Source organism: Heliangelus exortis, chromosome 7, assembly GCF_036169615.1.
Source record: "Heliangelus exortis chromosome 7, bHelExo1.hap1, whole genome shotgun sequence".
Taxonomy (NCBI): domain Eukaryota; kingdom Metazoa; phylum Chordata; class Aves; order Apodiformes; family Trochilidae; genus Heliangelus; species Heliangelus exortis.
In genome coordinates, this window is record NC_092428.1 from 15,260,275 (window position 1) to 15,282,006 (window position 21,732).

Below are 21,732 nucleotides of genomic sequence, written 5' to 3' on the forward strand. Positions count from 1 at the left end.
GGGGGTTTTCCATATATAAGCACTTTTTACCCCCTTTTCCAGGAAGATCTGGAGATGTCACAGTGTTTTTAAGGTGTGTCAGTGGTTTCAGCTGTGAAACACCAGCCTGGTTGGAGAGTTTTGGTTAATAAACTACTGCATGCAAGCCACAGAGATGCCAAAGAAGGAGCAAGGACTGACACCTCCATCCCCTGGGAAGTCACAGCACCAGCATGAAGCTGGACTTTTTAAACAGATTTTGGAGTGCTGGCTTGGTATCTGTGGGGCTGTGAAACCCTGCTTGAAGACTGGTGGGAAATTGCTCTACCTTAGCTGTGTTAATAGAGGTGTTGGCTTTAATTGGAAGGGTGGTGTGGTGGCTCTGTGCACAGCATCCCCTGGGAGAGCCTTGGGAATTCTCTTTGGTTTAAGGATGATATCAAGAAAGTTCAACATACCCTTGGGTGCTGAGGTGTTTCCTCCCCCCCAGCACTCATTTCTCTTGTAAAGTTAAGAGGTCAATAAATTACAAAGCAAACCAAAGCAGCCTCTGTTGTGGCCCCTTTTGCTGGGAACTCCTGGCTCTTCTTTACCTGCTACTGTGGTCTTCCCTTTCAACAGCTTTAAACACCATTTTAAAGGTCTCTGCTGGAGCTGGGGGGAGTGGAGGGTTTTTGGAGGTTTACCACTGGCTGTCAGCTCTGCTTATGGTTTCCACCTCACCACTGACTCCCCCCTCAAAATAACTAAATACAGCAGAGAAATTACAGTCTCTGGCTCCTGCTCTGGATTTGAGCATCTAAGGAGCTAGGAAAAATGCTTTTGCTGTGCCTTTCATTTCCCAGCTTGACAAACACCCTCAGAAATGGTTTTGACTGCACAGGTTTGTTTTCCTTCTTCTCTGTCACCTCCATGTTTTGCTGCTTTCTCTCCCATATGTGATGTGTGATGCCAGTAATGTGTGTGGTGTCTGGACCAGCTTTTCCTGGTGTGTTTTTTTTTTCCCCAGGGCTGGAAAAGACACCCTGTTTTCCTAATGGAAGAAACTGTTGTTTTAATTTTTTGTTTGGTTTTGGCTTTTATTTATTTATTTAAGAAACCCTTTTTAAAAAGGTTCTGGTGTCTCCATGCATTTTTGCACTTGCCCTGTAGTACAGTAATCAGAGCAGCCTTGGTGGTGGAGTAAGCTGATGCTTTCCATTAGAAGCTTCCTGGAAAGAGAAATGTGTAACATTGAGCTCAATGTGGTTTGTGTAGTGGAAAATTTCTTGGCTCAGTCATTCTGGAAAGTTTTGGCTCAAGTGGTTGAGCCCTGTCTGAGAAGGAGGCCAGGCAGTATCTGTTGAGGTTGTGTTTGTGAAATGAGCTGGCACCCACCTGCTTTTGGGGAAAGGCTTGGAGATGAAGGAGTGGGTTGTCCTTGTATCTGTGGTGTGCTTTTAGGTGTCCCTAAACAGATCTGAATCATCTTGACCAGGGTTTAATTTCAGGGAGCTTGTGTGCAGGAGTTTCACTGTTACTGTTCAACCCAGGTAGCTCCAGAGGGTCTTAGCAGCAGTAGCAGTCTGGAGTGTGTGGTGTGGCCTTTGGAAGCCCACATCACCTTAATCTATGGCTATCTGTGGCATGGACAGGGAAACTGCCCCAGGAGGCTGGGACAGCCCAGGAGGATGGCAGGAATGAAGACAGACAAACCCTGGTGCCTGCAAAAGATTTCCTGAGCCCAGGTTGCTGGATCTGGTTGGTCTCCTGCCCCCTCACACTCTCATCCCACCTCTGCATCTCCTGCCTCTCTGTCCCCAGCTCATCCTCTCTGGAAAAGTGAAGAAACCCCTTTCCAACTGTGAGAGCAGCTCCCACTTGCTATCAGATCCATCAAATCCTGACACCAAGGGCATCAGAGGCCTTCCTGCTGGGATGAACTGGGCTAGCTAGTGATGTTTGTGCTTGGGCAACTGGGACAAGGCTGCTTGCTAGTAGCTAACTTCAGGAGTGTTGTGAGAGAAGGGAATGGGATGTGATGGTTCCATCTCCAAGGAAGGAAGGAGCCAAAGAATGCTGGTGGCAGCTGCTTCAGAGCAAAAGCATGGCAGTGGCCTTTGTGTAAGGGGACTCTGACACAGGGTGAGGATGCTAAAATGATTTTGGTGTAAATACATTTGTACTGGTTTAAGATGTTGAACAGCAAGGGAGGGCTCCCTGTGCTAGCTTGTGCCCTTGGTTGGGGATTGTAGGCTCTGCTCTTGGCATAAGAGCTGTATCCCTGCTGCTTCCCTCGCCAGCCTGCCCTGTGCCTCTCATCTCTTTGCTGCTGCTACTTAGAAATGTCTGGGGTTTTGTTCTGCAAACAACCCCTCAAACTTTGCCTGGAAGCTGAGCACCTGTGGTACTGGAAGTCTCCAGATTGCTCTCTGTAGCTGTGGTAGGAGACAGGGAGCCAAGAAGCTGCAAGAAACCACTAGACAAAGAGAAACAAGCACTGGCTTTTAAAAGTGGGGATTAAAAAGCTTTCAATATGAAAGGATAGCTGATGTCTGAAGTCGTGAGTCCCAAAGCCAGTGCAGCCTGTGGAAAGATTCCCATTAACTCCACTTGGGTATGGATCAGACCTCTTAAGAGAGCATCTTATGAGGCAACTAATTAGAAGTCTGCCCCTCCCATTGGATCCCAATGTCATCCCATCTCACCCCAACTCATTCCTATTCAGACCATGTCAGCATCTTGCTCTGGCAGCTTCTTCATCCTCCAGTTCTTGGCACTGGGGCTCAGGAGCTCTGGGATGCTCCCAGAGAGTTTTGTTTTTTCTGATTTCTCTGACTGCAATCAAAACCAGTTGAGAAGAACTGGAAGGGTCCAGCACCTTTGCCTACTTTTCTCCTCAAAATGGAAGGGTGAGAAAACCACACAGGTTTGTGGCCAGAAGTAAGATGCGGAAAAAGTAAGATGCAGGATTTCCTGTATGGGGTAAAACCTTACACTCCATAAAGTAGCAGAAGCTAACAAAAAATTAATAAAATTCTAGCAGGAACAAAACAAGAGGTGACAACACCACTATAAGAAGGACAAAAAAGGTCCTGAGGTCAATCAAAGTTCAAGACTTAGAGAAAGAAGAAAATCTGTGTATGTGTGAGAAAGAGGAAGAAGTAGCAGTGATTGAGGGAAAGGAGGCAAAAGGAGACAGAATAAATTGTGATTATCTGGTGGAATCAAGACACTTAACTGCCTTGTCTGATTCCTGAGGGGAAACAAATGGAGCCTATAACTCTGCAGTGCAGAAGGACAATTTGTCCCTGTTTCCTCAGCCCTCACCAGAGCCAGGTAGGTACCTGGGCTCAAGCAGCACCCTCAGCGTGACCCAGGAGAGCTGGGGAACCTTATTTTTCTTTGCAAGTGATCCAAGAGGGTTTTCTGACAGATGTAGATCTCCCTGGCCTCTGTATATTTCCATGAAGGAGAGCAAGGATTCCAGCTGCAGAGGGGAGGGTCGTTGGGTCAGGTGGTTGCCTTGGTCTGGCTTCACCTACAGGTGGGACAACAACTTCCCTGTGATCACCCTGGAGAACAGCATTTCTTGGGGTGTGTTGAGAGTAGCTGGAATATTCCTGCTGTCTGGGTTTGCCTTGTGGTACCCAGCTGGTCTGCTTCTCCTTTGGGGCAGTGTTTTGGGGAAGGGGGTAAGAAAGGAATGGGTGGTGGGGAAGGAGCCTCCACTGCATCCTGCAGGCCTAGTTCGCAAAGCACACCTGAAGTTTGCATCTTCCTGGGGTTAAACTTGCAAAAATAACAAATAAGAAAGAGATTGTGAAGTCTCATTTCTTATTTCAGGGAGCTGTTTCTCATTATCTCCTATTTAATTTATTTTGATCTGTATTTTATGCGTTCTCTGTTTTTTTTGGTTTTTTTTTTCCCAAATGAATTGGTAGGTGCTCTTCAGTTAGGATGGTGATCACTGCCTGAAGGACTGACAGGTTAGGGAATGGGTAAAATAGATCCTAATTTTCAGTGTCTCACTTCCTAGGGGTTGTTTAAGATGGTATTTTCCTGCGATACAGGAAAACAACGTGCAGCATAACTTTATATGTTCTGATCTGCTCTTTTTGTTCCCTAATGAAGTTTCTTGTTTCTAACAAAAAACCAAAACAAAAGTTGAGGAGAGTGTAGGCCTTGAATGTTCCCTTTCTTCTTTTTATCTACTAACTCTTCTTGATTTTGACGGGCCTGGCCCAGTGAGTTGTTCTGCTGGGATCTCTCTCTGCAGACCAGCAGGAGCAAGAAATGTGGGTGGGATGATGGATTCTACTTTGTTAACCATCCAGGTTATGCTGAATTTAGGAACTGAATTCTCTGTCCATGGGAGGCAGCTGTAATCAAAGAGACAGAGAAGAGTTAAACATTCCGTTGCTGGCTGATTTATTTATTACGTTTCTTTCTTTCAAGTAGGTTTGGAACACACAAATGATGAATGCAACTATGATTAGAACAGGGCGGGACATGGTTTTCCTATTCAGCAGGATTTTTAAGATCGTTTCCCTTCCACTGAGAAGTGGCAGACCTTTTGAAGGATTTGCAGTTCCCCCGGGATCTGCAGATCCCCTGTTGATGTAGAGCTTTTGAATGAGACGTAAAGGGGAAGAGTCTGTTTCTCCTATTAAATCTGGCAGAATGGAGAGGTGCGATCCTGGGTTTATCGTGTCCTTCTTATTGGCTTTTAATGCCATGCGGATGGGCACAGCCTTGCTTCCTGGGGCAAAGAAACCTTTGTTAAGGATGACTTCAGGTGTCCTCCAAAATAAATCCAGGCTCATAGCTTGTTTCATATCAAGAGTCTGAGGTTTTGAGAAAGTGTGGGGTCACTTTGTGCCTCTGGTGTTGGCTTCACTGAAGAGACAGGGATTTCACAGCCGAACTGTCTGATTACAGTGTTTCTATAAGGACTTCTGTTTTCAGCTCTTGTCCAAAATGTCTTTGATTGTGACCTATCACTCACCTGCATTAGTGGAAGGAATTTTTTCCCCAGTGATTACTTGTAGTTGTTCTTTTAAGAGTAACCAACATTCCTCTTAATAGGAATTTGTCTAGGTTTGGGCATGGAGTGAGTCTTGCTATGCTTTCTTCCTCACCTTAAGTCTTACATTTTGTTCTCTTCCTGGATGTGCTTGAGGTGGTCTGAGTCATCTCACTCTTCTATGGCAGAAATGAAGCAGTTCAAGCTAATAAAGCCCTCTAAGTGTAAAGCATTTTTGCTGGTTGTTGAATGTAGCATCTTCTTGCATTCAGTCCTGAAATCCTGAGCTACTAGCAGAATTGCACTCTGGATAGAACAAGATACACACACACACACACACATATCCCTAAAGTTGTTCCTCTGGATGCCTAAATTGTACCGCAGCTCTCCCAGCCAGGACATGGAAAGAGCTCTTGCACGCTTGGACCCCTAGCCCTGCCAGAATGGATGGGTTTGGGATGCCCTCTTCTGAAGCTGTGATTCACCAGCCTTTTTTGAGGGTGTTTGTAGTGAAGTCAGAAACAGAATTTCACCAAAACAAGCCCAAATTATCAAGCTCTCTACCTGGCTTCTCAGTCCCCCCATATATTTGCCATTCTGTCACCTAGTTTGTACTGATCACAATTTTATGTCATCTTAGGATGCCCTGCCTACTGCAGTTGGTGATCTTGGGACCTGCCAGGCTGCTGGGTCCTCTCTTGAGTGCACTTTGTCCATGTCACAATGCACTGGATTTGTAATGAGAAAGTCATGTAGTGCTAAGTCAGATGCCTCACAGAAGTCTATTATTTCTTCACGGTTACCTTTATCTGCCAAAATTGTAATCTCATCAAAGAATAAAATAAGGTTTGTTTGACAAGGCCCATTTTCCATAAAATCATGTTGACTGGCATTAATTATGTTCCTATCATTTATTTTTTTATTAATGGAATCTCATATCAGCTTTTTCCATTATTTCAGCCATGATTGATGTCAGGCCAACCAGTCATTAATTGTCAAGCTGAGCCACTGTGTTCTCCCTTTGGTCTTCTAGAGCTTCCCTCCTCTTCCCAGATGGATGAAATTTGGGCATCTTTTCTCCTCAGCCAGATGATTTGAGGTTGTGGGGTGCTCTCATACTGCCAAAGATGGCTCAGCCTGAGGTTGTTTTCCCCCAGCCCTAGGGCCAAGTGGCCAAGGGGATCTCCTGTCCATATGTTCATCCACCAGTTTCTCCTTTGTCCTGCTGAGGAGGATACTGGGAGTGGCTGGGAGGGTGGCAGGCAGTGAGTCAGTGTTGGGCTGCCACACCGGGCTCTGAATCTGCTGAGAGGCTCTATAGAGAGGCCCAAAATTATTTTAGGAGGTTCTTGTGGGGCTGTAATGAGGATCCAAAGGTGAGGAGCCATCCTTGCTTTTGGAGCAGTAGAAGTTATCCTGCTCTGGGCGTAGTGTGGAATTAGGGAAGAGGATATGTGGCTCCCATGCAACAACTTTTTAGGGTCCAGGCTGCTTTTTGGGTACCAGGAGTTTTGGTAGTCAGGAGGAGACCTTTGCAACTCTGTGTGCCTATGCGGGGTGGCTGAATAAGGTCTCTGATGGCTGGGGTGTCTGGGATGTAACAGAAGATGGTTCCAAATGTGATTTGGCAGAAGATAGTGATGGATTTGTTCCAGAACCTCTCGTACTTTCTGGGTATGTGGTCTCCATGTGTACCTGAAAGACTAACTGCAGGAGTTATGTTTAAAAAAAAACCCAGGTCTGTGTCTGGCTCTAGGGTCTTTTGTATCCCTGAACCTAGAGGCACCTGTGGTCATCATATTTCATGCTCTTGGCCTCAGGATTGTTTGCTTTTGACCTGGAGATGATGACATATCTGCTGGAGTGTGAGGGAGGCTGGTAGGCACTGACCCAGCAGGCACACGGGCTCCTCCACTGTCTCTCATGCCTGACATGGTCATGGTTCTGCTGAGCTGAGCTGATGTGACTTTATTTTGTGATAAGGGTGAGGGAGGAGAGGAGCTGTGGTTCAGTTTGTGCTGGAGGGAACAATAAGACCATGTACAGCTTGACTCCCCTGGCTGCTTGAGGCAGTGCAGCCCCATGGGAAAACAGTTTAGGGATGACTGAAGGGAAGAAGGCAGAAGACCTGCATTCCCTGACAAGCCAAATGTTTTCAGGATTTCTTCCTCTTTTTTTTTTTCTATTTTGCTCATGATTTCTCTCCTCTTTGTCTCTCCCAGGTTCCTCAGTGACTCAGCTGCTGGCCCGGGACCTGGACAATGACCCTCTGGTCTTTGGTGTGGTCGGGGAGGAGGCCAGCAGGTTCTTTGCAGTGGAGAGTATGACAGGGGTTGTCTGGCTCAGGCAGCCCTTGGACAGAGAGGTAATGATGCTTTCTGCTGAGGGGAGGAAAAAAACCATCTCTGCTCACATAAACAGTGGCTCTCCTATCTACCCTGGTTAGAAGGGTGGGGGGGGGGAACACAGGTAATGGCTTTAATCTAGAAGAGTTGGGGTCTAGGTTTGACACTAGGAAGAAATTCTTTCCTGTGGGGTGCTGAGACCCTGGCCCAGGTTGCCCAGGGAAGTTGTGGATACCCCATCCCTGGAAGTGTTCCAGGCCAGGTTGGATGGAGCTTGGAGCAGCCTGGTCTAGTAGGAGGTGTCTCTGCTCATGGCAGAGTGTTGAACCAGATGGTCTTTAAAGACTCTTCCAAACACTTCTATGATTCTCTCCACCTCTTATGATAGTTGACATGTGTAGTGCTTCCACATGGAGTCAGAAATCCAGGAGTGTCTCCATCAGGGTCTGTCCCTGTCACTCTCCCCCAGGGTTCTCTCTGGATTGTTGGTTTTCCTGCATGCCAGAATAATATTTCAAAGCTCCAATGTAAAGGAAACAATAAATGGATGTAATATCCTGAAGAACACATGTTTAGACATTCCAGGACATTTACAGGCTCCCTCTTTAAGCCTGTATTCTGATTAAAGCCTTCACAATTTAAAACAGTGTGTGAAGAAATGTGAGTTATCCCTGCTTATTCAGACTCATAACAATTTTTCATAATCTTGTAGATTCAGGCTACTGAGTTCTAAATTCAGGAGAAATTTTGCCTTGAAGCTGTTTTACATCCCTCTCTTCAATGGCAGGTTTGGCATTCAAAGGTCGGATCCCATTCAGGTGTCTGTTTCACAGAAACCCTGAGCCTTGCCATTTTCCTGGAGCAAGGAGGAGGGGATAGCATAGGAACTTGGAGAAAATACTCTAAGATTTGGTCAACATGCTTAATTTCTCCTGGAGTTCTGTTGCCTGTGTTTAGTCCCTCTTTTCCCAGTGGGGAGTGTTGTGAAGATAAAACCCATGAACACATCCCAGGTGTAAATGACAATTTATGGTAGTGAGAGGAAAGAGATTAAAGTGGTGGAGAGCACCCTGGGAGCAGAGAACTCTGACTTTGGATGCATATGAGCAAAAAGTCAGGGGAGAGGAAGCCATACAAGAAAATTAGTGGGGAAAGGAAAAGCAAGGGATCAATTCTTGTACAGTGGAGGAGGAAAAGAGAGACTTAGTAGAGAGGGAGTCATAGTAAGATAAACGATGCAGTAAAAGGGGAAAATAGAGAAAATGAGGAAGGAGAAAATATAGAGAGACAAAGCAACTCTAGGAAGATTTTTCACTCCCACAAAGATTGGAAGAAAAACATACATAAAAAAAAGACAAAGCTGAGTCTAAAAACAGTATGTGCTCAAATGAAAGGTGGAAACAGAAATTAGCACGTAGCATCTTTCTCTGATTGCTGTATCAAGTTATTAAAATTTAAATAATCAACAGGTCATTTCTTCTCATCTGTTTTTCCTTTCTGCCCTGCTGCTTTGTCCCTCACAGTGGCACCAGGGGGTGGGGGTGAAAGGTGCTGTTGCAGCAGGATGGGGTGTCACAAGGAGCAGAGGGATCTCCAATGGGATTTAAGCCTGTCAATTGCAAGTGTTGCCCCTTAGACAGAAGCTAGGAAAAGCCTCTCTCAGGTGGAAATCCCCAGCTGTGGGATGAGGATTTTGATGCAGAGGGGCTGGTGAGTTGTTTCCCAAAGCCTTCTCCAAGATGAACTGCTACCCTGGTGCAAGCAGAGCTCCTGATTTGGGCACCAGTGGCTGCTGCCTGGCTCTCAGCTGTTCTTATTAGAAATAAGTCAACCAGATCTGCAGTATGGAGAGCCATTTCAAGCTCCCTTTCCAGCCTTTCCTGCTCAATGCTTTGGAAACATCAAGCTGCTGAGCTCTAGCAGTTCAAGCAGGGGTGGGAAAGGATGTTGGAAGAGGAAGGGATTGCTGGGACTGGGGAAACCAGAACCCCAGATAATGCTCAGGTACCAAGCGTGGCGTTCCCAGTCCTGCTGTCCGTGCTTGTTGGATTCCTTGGTAAAATGGGAGCGAGATAATTGCTGGTGGAAAAAAAAGTCGGGAAGAGAATATCTTCCTTGACTAGCAATATCCCCCTGTCAAAATAATTCCCTCTTCCCTACTTGTTGCTCCCCCCAGCACCAGTGACTCTAATGCACTGCCCTTTAAGATCAAGCTGTTAGGTTAGTTACAGCAACAAGGGCAGCAAAGGCTGCACAGGCATTTTTTTTTCAGTGAAATGGGCTTGTGGGATTCCCCTACTACAGAGTTCTCACTGTTCCCAGCTATGCAAGATCCCAAGAACTGCTGCATGGCAAGTAGGTTGGGAAAGCAGCAACAAAATTTAGATGTCCTCAGTGAGACTGTGTTGCACTGTCACCTCGAACAAAAGCTTTGTCTTTGGACTTTCTCCCTTTTTTGCACCATCCCAGTGTCTCACAATGGGAGAGGGTGCCAGGTCAGAGTAGTCTGTGGGTGGAAAGCTTTTCTCTTCTGTGCAGAAGGAGCTGGGTCTTGCCAGCATATAACAGAAGGTTAAACCCTGTGCTCCTCTCATCTACTTTAGCCTGGTTATCTGCCCAAAGTGCTTGGCTAATGGTCAAGGAGCTGCTCCTTAACTCAGTATCCTCCCACCCCAGGGCAGAGCAGGTTTCCATGCCTCTGGAACACCCAGGGCCCCACAGGCAGCAGTATTTCTCAGCATTTTATCCTTTGCACAAGTAATTGCACTGCAGTGCCCTGCCTCTTCTTGAAGGTCCTGAAAGCATTTTGCATGTAATAGTGTTGGCTAAAAGTCCCAAGCCTGCCATCAGCAGATAAACACTACAGTATCTTTAATTATATGTTTTTTCTTCTCCTTCCCTTTCAGACTAAGTCAGAATTCACGGTTGAATTTTCTGTCAGTGACAGCCAAGGGGTGAGTGTGACTTCTCATTTCATGGTCTGTGGTGTCGGCAGAGGGGAGCAGGGAGGGGGAGGATGGGTTGCTGGGGATCTTCTTCATCGTGTTGGGGTGCATCTGGGGGGAGCAGCCACCCCTGGCTGTCACAAAAGCCCCAGTCAGAAAAAAGCAGCCACGGGCTATTTTTAGGTTTTAAATCCAGGCATAAACCTGACCCCCACTCCTTGGCATTATCCCTCTGACTGCAGGTGATCAAAGGGACAGTGAACATCCAAGTGGGAGATGTGAACGACAACGCCCCGCAGTTCCACAACCAGCCCTACAGCGTTCGCATCCCAGAGGTAGGGATGGCTTCTGGCTCTTCCCTTGGTGGCCACGCTTGCTGCCTGAAGGCCACCAAAGTGCAGGATGGTCCTCCTGTCCTGGACCCTCACTGTGCTTGGGTGGAGAATTAAAACTCTGGAAGTTATTGGTGCCTGAAAATGGCCAGAAGCAAAGTGATGGCATTTTGGGTGTTAGGCAGGTGGAAGATCTGGAGCTTGGATCCTTTGCAGTCTTGGTGATACCTTTCCTGTGAAAAATGTGAAGTTAGGGAACAGCTGTAAATAGGAACCTGTTTCCTATTTTTCTTCTTCCTTGAGCCAGGGGAGATATGCAGCTCGTGTGACAGAGGTGACCCAAGGAAGGACTAAATATTTCCCTAAGCACCTAATTTCTGGCAGCCTTCCTGAAAGGCTCCTGCCCTGTGCTGGTGGCTTCCTCAGACTCCTCCATAGCAGTCCTTCTCACATGGTGTCCTAGAAGTAAAGTAGGTTGGGTGGGGCTACAGAAGATCATCTGACCCAACCTCCTACTAAAGCAGAGAGAATTTTCATGTTAGATTTGCTAGGTTCATGTTCATAAAATCTAGGCTAGATTTCATTTTAGGTTGTTCAGGGCTTTATCCAGCTAAATGTTGACTGTCTCCAAGGAGGGTGTTTCCACAACCTTCTGCTGCTCTCTCTCTCAGTGCTGGCAATTGCAATGGAGGTGGCACCATGTCATACCACAGAGCTCAGCTGGGCAGAAAGATGCCAAGGACTTAACAGATCTGATGTGAATTAGGAGTCAATGAAGTAGAGTGAAAGGTGACGGCTGGTGCTAGGAGGATGAGGTTGGGTTATTATATCTGAAATAGGGAATCAGTCAGGCATTTCACATCCTCCTGTGGAGGAAACCTCTTCCTCTTGCACCCTGGTGCTAGGACAAGCTCCTTTCTTCCCAGAGCACACCTTGGGGTATGGATGAGGTCAAGTGTGCATCTGCATGTGTGAAATCAAGCAGCCCTCGGTAATTGAGAGGTACAAACGATTATGTTACACTTGTTTATTTAATATGCCGACTGCTGATGCCCTGCTGGGATGGGCTTTGATCTTTCCCTGTTCCTCTGCTGTGAGGATGAGGTTTCTTCATTAAGTTGCTTGTGATGTATGAGTGGGGAGTTTTGGTCTCATCTCTGTGCCAAGACATCTGAAACCTCCCTTTGAGAACAGCTCCTCTTTAGAGCACAAACAGTGCAGAAATGGCTCAGCAAAACCTGCATGAGTTGCTTCTCACCTTTCTGCTTGAAACTCTGGAAGCTGTTGTGTGGAGAGATGTAAAGTGTTTTTCTGTGCCTGTGGGTAATCTGGAGCCTTTTACAGTTCCCCCCTCAACCTTCCTGAAGCCTGGAAAGCAGGGAGGACAAAGCTCTCATGCTGGTTTGGGAAATTATGGCTGGCCAAGGAAGAATTGTGGGCAGGGGGTGATGGACAAAAAAAAAAATAGATAAAAGAAGCAGCAGAACGCATCTCACACGTCATGCTGCTTTGCCTGTGAGCTGTGGTTCTACCTGGAGGGGTTTCCAGCACCATCCGAATTGTCTGGGGTGTAGGAAGCACAGGGTTTCCCCCTGTGTGCCTGCTCTGCTGCTCGGCCTTTGGCACTCTGCTTTTCTGGAGGTTGGCCTAATCTAATTGTAAGGCTCTGTGTGCCAGTTTCCAGTTTCTCTCCATGATCTTTAACCAAGGGCACCGATGGGAGGTAATGAGCCACAAAGTCATTGCTCAGCCAACATCCTGGAGGCTCTTCTATTCTTCTGCTGTGGAGACAACCTGTCTTCATCAGGCACTGTGAGAGCAGGGGATGGGGTCACAGCACCTAAGGAGGACCCTCCGAGAGTTTTGGCCCACAGAAAATGTGAGCAGTGAATTTACTCTGTATGCCTTGGCCTGGCTCTCAAGGAAGAGATGCCTTCTTGCTCTGAAGGCTTTGTTGAGCCACAGGTTGTTCCTGGTGTTTGGCTGCAAGTTCTCAAGGCTGGAGGTGATGTGGCATGGAAATGTGCTTTCAGAAGCTGAGGTCCCGAGAGTCAGGGGGCACCTCTATGATGCAGCTGACGCTCATGAGACTATTGGGAGAAGGTCGTGTCAGGAGATGACAGCATCCCTGGGTCACCCCCATGCTCCAGACCACTCAGGCCAAGGTGAACAATGGGGGAATGGGTAGCAAAAGATTTCTCTGGGACCATCCAGCCCAATTGGAAAGGTCCTGAGCTAATGTATTAAGCAGGACTGAAGCTTGTGGATGGAGTACAGGCTAGCAAGAGTACTAGCATGGCTTTGCACGGGCTGGCTCTATGCAGAATTGAAAGTTAATGAGGATTTTTCTCTTTTTAATTTTGAGATAAATGGCTGTATCGATTTGCAGTTGTCCCAGCTAATGGAGCAGCACCAGAAAGGCTATTTAAACCTCACTGCTATCGTGTAGCACTAGGAAAGTCAAAAGAAGAGTGTGCATAAATAAATGGAACATGAAGTAAACTGACCTTTAAAAACAATACTGCCTCTAAATACCCGTCCTAGCGTTTTACACAGTCTGCTTGATTCGAGAATGGGAATTTATTTGGGCCCTGTGATTCCCCTCCAGCGTGGTGGGGGAGAGAATGCTCAGTTTAACTGTGGGCTCCTCCACATCGCAGCAGAACCAAGTAACCAAATGGGGCATGTGTTAGGCTGGGGCTACTGATCCTCCATGCTCATCGTGTCTTATCCCATTCTTGGCACCTGCCTGGAATAGCTGAGCCAGGGACCACCTGTCAGGAGAGGGACGTTGCTCCGGAGTAATCGTCCATCCTGTCTAGGCAAGGGCTGGCCCCTGATTTGCTTGTCAAAAGGCAACGAGGCAGTGAAGATGCTTCTGAGTCTGTAAAGAAAAGGGGGGAATCCTGCTAGAATTGGAAACTTAATTCACCAAGCTGGCCTCGACAGAGCTCATTAAGTTCTCATGTATTCATTTCAGGCTAATGGCTGTCATGCTGACTGCTGTTTGATTTGCTGTAATAGACCTTTATGGCTTTCCAGTTTGTTTGGACGTGTGTGCCTGTGTCTGTGCCCCGCCGTGCTGCTGTAGTACATTAGTTAGCTGCTCATGTGCTTGCTGCTCTGACCTTCAGGGCTGCTTCTCCTCTTGGATGTGTCCCTTGCACTTCACCTCTTTCACCATGCTCTTTTTTTTTTTTTTTTTTTTTTTTTACCCTCCTCAGCCTCGCCCAGCCCCTGGGTACTAAATTTGAGAGATTTGATTTAAATCAGGACAGATGATCACTGAGCCTGTGTCAGGATGTTTGGCAATGCCTCAGTTTCTGACGAATCTGATCTGCTTCATCTAATCTGTTTTTCCACTTGACTGGATCCATAGGAAACGCGGTCTTTTTGGATTGTGATGGCTCAATGGGCTTATGTGACACGACCAAGTGAAGCTGAGATGAGCCTTCACACTGGTTTTGTCTCCTGGAGTGGTGCTGGGATCAGGTGGACTGTCCCCATAGGTGCCTGCCAGGCTTTTCTGTCCCAGCTTCCAAGCATGAGACCTGCTGGGGCATGCAGCCTCCAGTTGCCTTTAGAGTGAACAGCCTTTAAGTTTATGCTTGAACAGCATGGGTCTGCAAATCTCTCTTCTCCAGCTGCTACTTCCAGGTGCTACATCATTAGCAGGACCACCTCTTGGGTCCTTCAGAGGTTCCTCAAAGGCTGAGGCTGTTATGTGGTGTGGTGAGCAAAGTCAAGTACCTTCTCATGAAGAGCTGGTGTAACTCCCAAACCTCCTGAGCTCTCTGATGATGCCCAAACCACCTGTGGCCTCCTCTTGGCCTTGGAACACTGTTGGCAGAAAGGCGACTTCATTTTTTATTTCTTTGCTGAACATTCCCTCAGGAATGTTCCAGTGGGGTTTCCTCTTCTTTGGTGTTCTCCCCACCTCACTCCTGCTGCAGTTAACAAACTGACTGCTTTATAAAGCAACATCTAGCACCCCAGCCCTTCATGAGATGACAATTGCACCACAAAAGGAGTATCTGTAACTTGACAGGAGATATTAACTATCACAGGGCTCTGTTTTCAAAGGGTACTCACTGCATGCAGCCACAGCCACCCATGCTGGAGCTGTGTTCATCTTGTCTGCAGTTCAGGCAGGCACTAGTAAGAGACAGGGCTCTGGGAAAGGAGTTTTAAAACAGAAAGGCAGATTTCTGAAAAGCACACGGCATTGGTCAGGCAACTACTGTCCAGCTAGGCAACTTCAGTCCAGCTTGCATGTGTCACATCTCCTGAACTCAGCCTTGATTTACCAATTTATTATAACTGGGAGGCAGGCAGGCAAGCACTCACCGTCAACAGCATTCCCTTCTGCTCAGGGAGTAGCCTTTAGTTTTGACCCATCACCAACTGCTTGCCACCATTTCCACCCTTAATATTATAGTGTAGTTGAAACCATGGCTTTTATGAAGTGTTTTTTGGTTTTGTTTGTTTGTTGTTTTTTTTAAAATTGTGCTGAAAAGTGTTTGAAGGGGGAAGGGGGAGAGGAAGCAGAAGATCTTCACTGCCCTGTCCTATTACAGAGCTGGGAACCAGACCATGCTGGATGGTAAGCAGGGGCAGGGAGGATCAGAGAGAGCCCCCAAAGCCCTAGATGTAATTCAGATCACTATTATTTTGCTTTAATGGTAATAATTTCAGTAATTACATCAGTTGCCTCGCCATCCTGACTGGGAGTCTTCAGGGGCTCATATAACTCTGTGGCAATGGCCCTGTGGCCTGATGCTGTGCATACGAAGCAGCTGCACCAAGCCCAGGCTCCCACTTCAGCCCCATTAGCCATTCCCTTGCACACTCCCAGACACCTTTTGTGTTTTCTCCCCTTCCTTTAAATAAAGAGCCTTTAAATTGAAGGAGACGATAACAGAACTGATAAGAAAGATGTTCCTGCCATTGCAAAATGGCCTATAATCATTGCTGGCTGCTTTCCTTCCTCATTTTCTTTTTTTTTTACTTCTTCCCTCCCTCATGCACTTTCTCCCTGCTCACTGATTTCTTTCTCTCCCTGCACAGATTTTAGAACTGCTCAAATAATTTACAATGAATCACTAAAATTTGCACTTTTGTATGCAATGTTCTTTATTTATGATGGGGTTTGTTGGTGTTCTAGTGGTTTGGGTTTTTGTTTGGTTGTTGGTTTTTTAATTTTGTTTTGTGGGGGGTTCTTTATTCGTTTTTTGTTTTGTTAGTCTGGTTTTTTTGTTTTGGAAAACAAAACAAAAAACTTCCTAGGGGGACAACAACAAATGAATGAATGATTCAAGCTGTGTTCGTTAAACACTGCTGACCAGAATCCAGCTGGTTCTCTTACTGGGTAGGGACCATCTTCTTCTTCCTTTCACCCTAGCATCTCACAAGTGTGGCAGGTTCTGGGGACTGCAGGTGATCTGTGGGACCTACAGTGATGTGTTGGAGAAGTGGAAAGTGAGGCTTCATCTGATGCTAAGTGTAGCAGGAAGGTGTTGGTGGCACAGGAACGTGGTGAGAAGCTGCAGGAGGTGATGCATTTACCAAAACTCCCCAGCTCCCTCATTTTTAATTGCATTTATTGCTGCTGGGTTTCATAGCCAACCTCTGTCAGCCCAGAGGGAATAGTTGGCTGACAGCATGATAGGTTAGATCTCCATGCTGTCTCTCTGACTTCACAGGGTTGGTCATCATGCAGTTGGTGTAATGTTCTCTTAAAAAAATTTCAGCAACCCTTAACTACTTTCCAACTTTGTCCAACAAACTTGTGGAAGCAAAGACATCCTATGAAGGAGGTGCCTTCCCTTTTATAGGCTTAAGTGCAGGTGTACTGACCATCTATTAAACAGCCATCTCCTAGCTAGATGATATTTCTTTTGAGATGGTTTCCTCTGTAATCGCTAGGTAGAATATAATATCCCTCTAATGAATCATGTTTAAGTGCAGGGAAATTTGGGTGCTGACTTGGACATTCAGTGTGGCTTCCTCTTATGGTGGTGGTTCCTTTGGGCAAGACCTTGGGAGCACGTAGGGCAACAGCTGCCATCTTCTTCCTCCTCTTTTCTGCCATCTCTGAAGAAAGATGCATGAACACCATGGGCTGCAGGGTTTGCAGTGAAACATAGTGAAGAAGTGTAGCTGTGCTACAAAGTTTGCACAGCTTATGTCAGAGAGATCTGTGAGATCAGTGTTGAAAATTTTTTTTTCAAGGGGAGAGATAGTTATTAAAGAGTCATGTTGCATCTTTATAGAATCAGAGCACTGTTTTGGCTGGAAAAGACCTTTAAGATCATCAGGTCCAAATGTTAACCCAGCATGCTGCAAAATCTACCACTAAACCATGCCCCTCAGCACCACATCTACATAGCTTTTAAATCCCTCTAGGGATGGTGACATCATGACTGCCCTGGAAACCCTGTTCCAGGGCCTGGCAACCCTTTCAAGGAAGAAATTTTTCATAATACCCATTCTAAGCCATCCCTGGCACAACTTGAGTTGTTTACTCTTGTTCTCTCACTTGCTGCTGGGGATAAGAGAAACATAGCGGATTTGAGTGGCATGGCTTGGGTACCGGAGGGTTGAATTAGGCTGCAAGGCTCGTGAGGGTCTCACCTTTCCTTGCACAGAGAAAGACATTGTGTGATGAAACAGGTGCTCAGACCTGGAAGCATCTTTTCTTCTGAAGGTCAAGTTTTTATCATTATTGCTGATGCATATACCGTGACGCCAGATGGAGAACATCAGCGGGTTTTGAGTAGTGTCCTGACGTCCTAGAGAGAAAGTAAGTCTCCACCTCTAGCAGCCCTGTCACTTGTCTGAACAGGAGACCCTGGTCCTTTAAAGCATGTGCCTGAGGATTGAAATGAGAGATGCAACAGAAACTACTGGGGCGGAAAACTCCAAATGGCGTGGAAGTAATGTGTAAAGTGTCCTGGAGATAACAGTCATTTCCACCAGGCAAAACTTGGGCTCTTTCTGGAAGGGGACTGCAGCAGGGAGAGGGGGTGCAGCTTGAGGAGAAATAGTTGTGCTGTTCTGACCAGCAAAGTGCTGGGGTAGCCAAAGGGGACGGGGGAATGCAGAAAGGAAAGAGCAGATCGAGAGCTGAAGAGAAAGCTAATGTGGGGCTGCAAGCAATTCTGTGCAGAGGAGCAGTTGTGCTGGGAAAATAAGATTTGTGGAGCCAAGGAAAAAATCTTGGGGCAGAGGAAGAGAAAGTATACAGGTGTGTGCTCTGCAAGCCAGGAGCACCCAGACAAAGAGGGAAGGAAAAAAGCATCTTCCCTTGCAGCCCCATGACACAGGCATGCTCTTGGGTGCTCTGTAGGAGTTTCTTCTGATGAGTACTGAGACCCAGGATCAGTCTGTCCCTTGCTGATTTTCAAAGCTCTGAGTTCATTTCAGTATCTGTCCCAGACCTTTCCCTGGGGTCAGAACCACGTCACACCTGAGGATGGCTGATGCCAAGTGATGATGGCAACTGAGGATCCCTTTGGCCCCTCTGGCAGCAAACCACCAGCTCGCTCAGACTGGACACACTTCCTCCAGAGCAGAGGGCAGTGACCTGTAGTCCTGCAGCATCTCTTGCAGGAGGAGCACATTAGGCTTGGGCTGAGAGGCTGCTCTTTGCCAGAGGACTGGGGCCTTTGAGCCGAGCCCTTTCAGTATAATTACACTTACACATCTGGGCAGCAGATGGCTTCAAGGTCTCTTCCTCGTCCCCAGCAGAAGGAAGGGCTTGCTGCTGCCAGAACCAGGCAGAGGAGCCAAGAGCTAATGAATGTGACCTGCTAGCAATTAGTTGTTTTATCTCTCTCTCCTCTGCTTACGGTATTCTCCCAGAAGTCTGGGACATAACTTATTATCTCATGCCAGACAGCAGAATCCACGTCCCCTTCCCTGCATCCCTATTTTGTTTACCTCCCTCTCTGTACATCATCTTTTAAGTTGGCAGCAGGACGTGCCCAGCCCTAGAAAGGTTCATTAACACCTTCAGGCTGTGAAGGCAGCATAAGGGCAGCAACTGCTTGGTGCAAGGCAGCAAAAGTGTCTTCACCAAAAGTCGATTTATATTTTTTTTTTTTAGGCTACATAATCATGTAGTCTGTTGGTTTGTGTTCCTTTTTTCAATCATGCTTCCTAGATGAAGGCATGATCAAGGTCATGCAGAAATGCAGTGGGACAGGGAGGGAGCCCCAGCTGCTGCTGGTTTAGGTTATGGGCTCTTTTCAACCTGAAATAATGGAGCTCGGCAGCAGAATGACAAGGTGGGCACATGTGAGTATCCTCACTCTATGCAGCTGGGGAAGGAGAAACCAAAGCATTTTTTTTTTCAATAAAAGCCACCAGTTTTAATTAAGATGGAAATATTGACGGAAAATGTTGCCATTTTGACAGCAAAGCTGGGTAGAAATAGTTTTGAAACAACAATAAAAAAATTGCTCTTGCAATAGATTCATTCCCATTTCTTTTTCAGAATTGCATTTTATGTTTTATTAGTTTGTAACGTGTCAGTGACAGTCACATATAATAAGCTTTCTCCTGCTGGTCATATTTTGTGATAAAATGATAGAGTAAATCAGTCTCTCTTTTTTTTTTTTTTTTTTAATATTTATGGGTGAACTGAACTGTTTGCTTCAGTTTCAACTCCTTTCATTGCAAATGGGAAAAATTTGATCCAGGAAGAAATTTCAATCAGTATTAAGCAGCCGTTGCTTAATTTCAGCCACTAATTGCTGCTGAAATGTAAAGTGGGAATGATTTATTTTGTCGATGTGAATGATGAAGAGAGCAGGGAACCTGAATATAGGGTTCAGAAGACAAAAACCAAAAAAACAACTAAACAAATCAACTGAAAGTTTTTAGTTTTCAGGTTTTGTTTTACAGGAGATTTAAAAAGCTTTTGTGTGTTTTTTCTAAATGAGGATGCAAACTGCACCCAGGTGGATGTGGGATTCAGGCAGCCTGTGTTTTTTTTGAATAATGAAAAACAAAGAGGTGCAGGGGGAAAGGAGAAAACTGGTGACTGCCACTCTGTATGGAACATTGGTTGTTTGGCCCTCTCTTTCCAAGGACTGATCTTATTCATCTTGGTCCAGGTGAGGTCTCATGGGGTGCAAGGATGGTGTTATTCAGTCACATCCCACTCATCACCAAGCTCAAGTGACAGTAATATTGACAACCTCCCTTTTTTCCAAACCTGCCCTGGTTTCCATCATGTCAGATAATCACAGATTGGTTTGGATTGGAAGGGTCCTTAAAGACCATCAAGTTCCAACCCCCCTGCATGGGCAGGGACACCTCCCACCTACCTACTCCAAGGCCCAGCCAACCTGGCCTTGAACACTTCTAGGCAGGGGAAAGCCACAGGTTCTCTGGGCAACCTGGGCCAGTGTCTCACCACCTTCACTGGGAAGATTTTCTTCCTAATGTCTAGTATTTTAGATTAGATTCAAAACAATTACTCCTTGTCCTGTCGCTTCATGCTGTTGTAAAAAGTCCCTCCCCAACTTTATTAGGCCTCCCCAAAACTTGAAAGGGTAATGGGAAGCAGAGAAGGGAGAAGAAGAGATAATTAAGTCAGCCACCTTCTGCCAAACCCCTGTGTGTGAGATGAGTCTTGGCTGCTCATGTGTCTTTAGAGGCATCTCCTGCTTAGATGACCTGAGGTCTGGCTGTTTGTGCTGGGGTGGCCACCACCACCTTCGTTTAAAAAAGGAGTGTGTAACCCATAGGCTGGTATGCTCATCCAAGGTGCACATTTTTTAGCACTTTTCAGTTAATTACAGAGAGTGGGAGATGTAAATATCATCCACTAATGAGTAAATCTTTATTTAGAGGTAAGTCAAAAGCCCAGCCCCTTAGGAGGAAGGGCTGGGACTACCTCTGCTTTGTACTATAACCAGACCTTGATGAGCAACCTGTGTGGTTGGATGGTTCCCCTGAATGGGGAATGGTTTCTGCTGCACGTGTGATTTGGAGGACCCTGAACCTACATAGGTCAGGAGCTACTGAGCCAGCACTTGGAAAATCACTCTATTAAACATGCTGGAAACAGATGGCCAACTGTGCCTGTGCAGATTTCTCAGCCTTCCCAGAGCAAATGTTGCCAATGCCTCTCCTTTGAGGTGGGCTGAGAGGGTTAAAGCATAAAGCTGTTCCACTGCAGTGGTGAGCTGATGGCCTGTGAAGCAGCAGGGATTTTCAGCTTGTTGGGCAGATAGCAGGACAGGGGGGTATTTTTGTTTTCCTATGTATAACTTGTGTGTTTGAGAAAGGAAATTTTGCAAAGAGGCTCTTTCTTCTGGTACAAGTCCCTGAGGACTATGGCACTGCTAAAGCCCAGGTGTCGTGCAGGTGGGGTTGCCTTTGCCCTGAGGAGCATAGCTCCAGCATTGCCTCTAAACATATCTGCTCAGGTCTGAGCTTCAGAAGATGGGCTGAGAGAAAGCTGGAAGCCTGTGTCCTCCTGACATGGATGGACCAGCTTGGTATCCCACTGCATAGTATGTGGGGGCTTCTCTGCAAGGCTTTCCACTGATGACCTCATTTCTGAGGACCTTGAACACAAGACCTACCCCCTACTGAGGGCAAATGATACTTTTTCAGCAAGGCTGTGCCTCCTAAGGCTGGTCTTGCTTGACTGGAGAAGCTGTGGCTGCCCTCTCCCTGGAAGTGTTCAAGGCCTGATTAGATGGGACTTGGAGCAACCTGGTCTAGTGGGAGGTGTCCCTGCCTATGGCAGAGGTTTGGAACTAGGTGATCTTTAAGGTCCCTTCTAACTCAAACCAGTCTGTGATTCTGAACCTGATTTCCTTCAACGACCAGGTGGCCTGTTTAGTGGATGAGGGAAAGGCTGTGGACATTGTTTACCTAGACTTTAGTAAAGCCTTTGACACTGTCTCCCATAGCATTCTCTTGGAGAAACTGGTTGCTCACATCTTAAACTGGGGTACTCTTCAGTGCTGAATGACAGGGACCAAAGAGTGTGGTGGATGGAGTTAAATCCAGCTGGTTACTGGTCACTATTTGTGTTCCCCAGGGCTCAGTGCTGGGGCCAGTTCTCTTTAATATCTTTATCAATGATCTGGACGAAGGGATTGAGT

The 21,732-nt window shown here is 46.5% G+C and overlaps 1 protein-coding gene across 1 annotated transcript in view; it reads left to right on the forward strand.

Annotated features, from left to right (window-relative positions):
- Window positions 1–21,732, forward strand: part of CDH23 (cadherin related 23) — a 195,082-nt gene that overhangs the window by 38,234 nt on the left and 135,116 nt on the right. Inside the window, exons 4-6 of the mRNA XM_071748993.1 lie at window positions 7,207–7,349; window positions 10,236–10,283; window positions 10,517–10,609. Coding sequence (XP_071605094.1) covers window positions 7,207–7,349; window positions 10,236–10,283; window positions 10,517–10,609 — 284 coding nt within the window. The remainder of the gene's footprint in view (window positions 1–7,206; window positions 7,350–10,235; window positions 10,284–10,516; window positions 10,610–21,732) is intronic.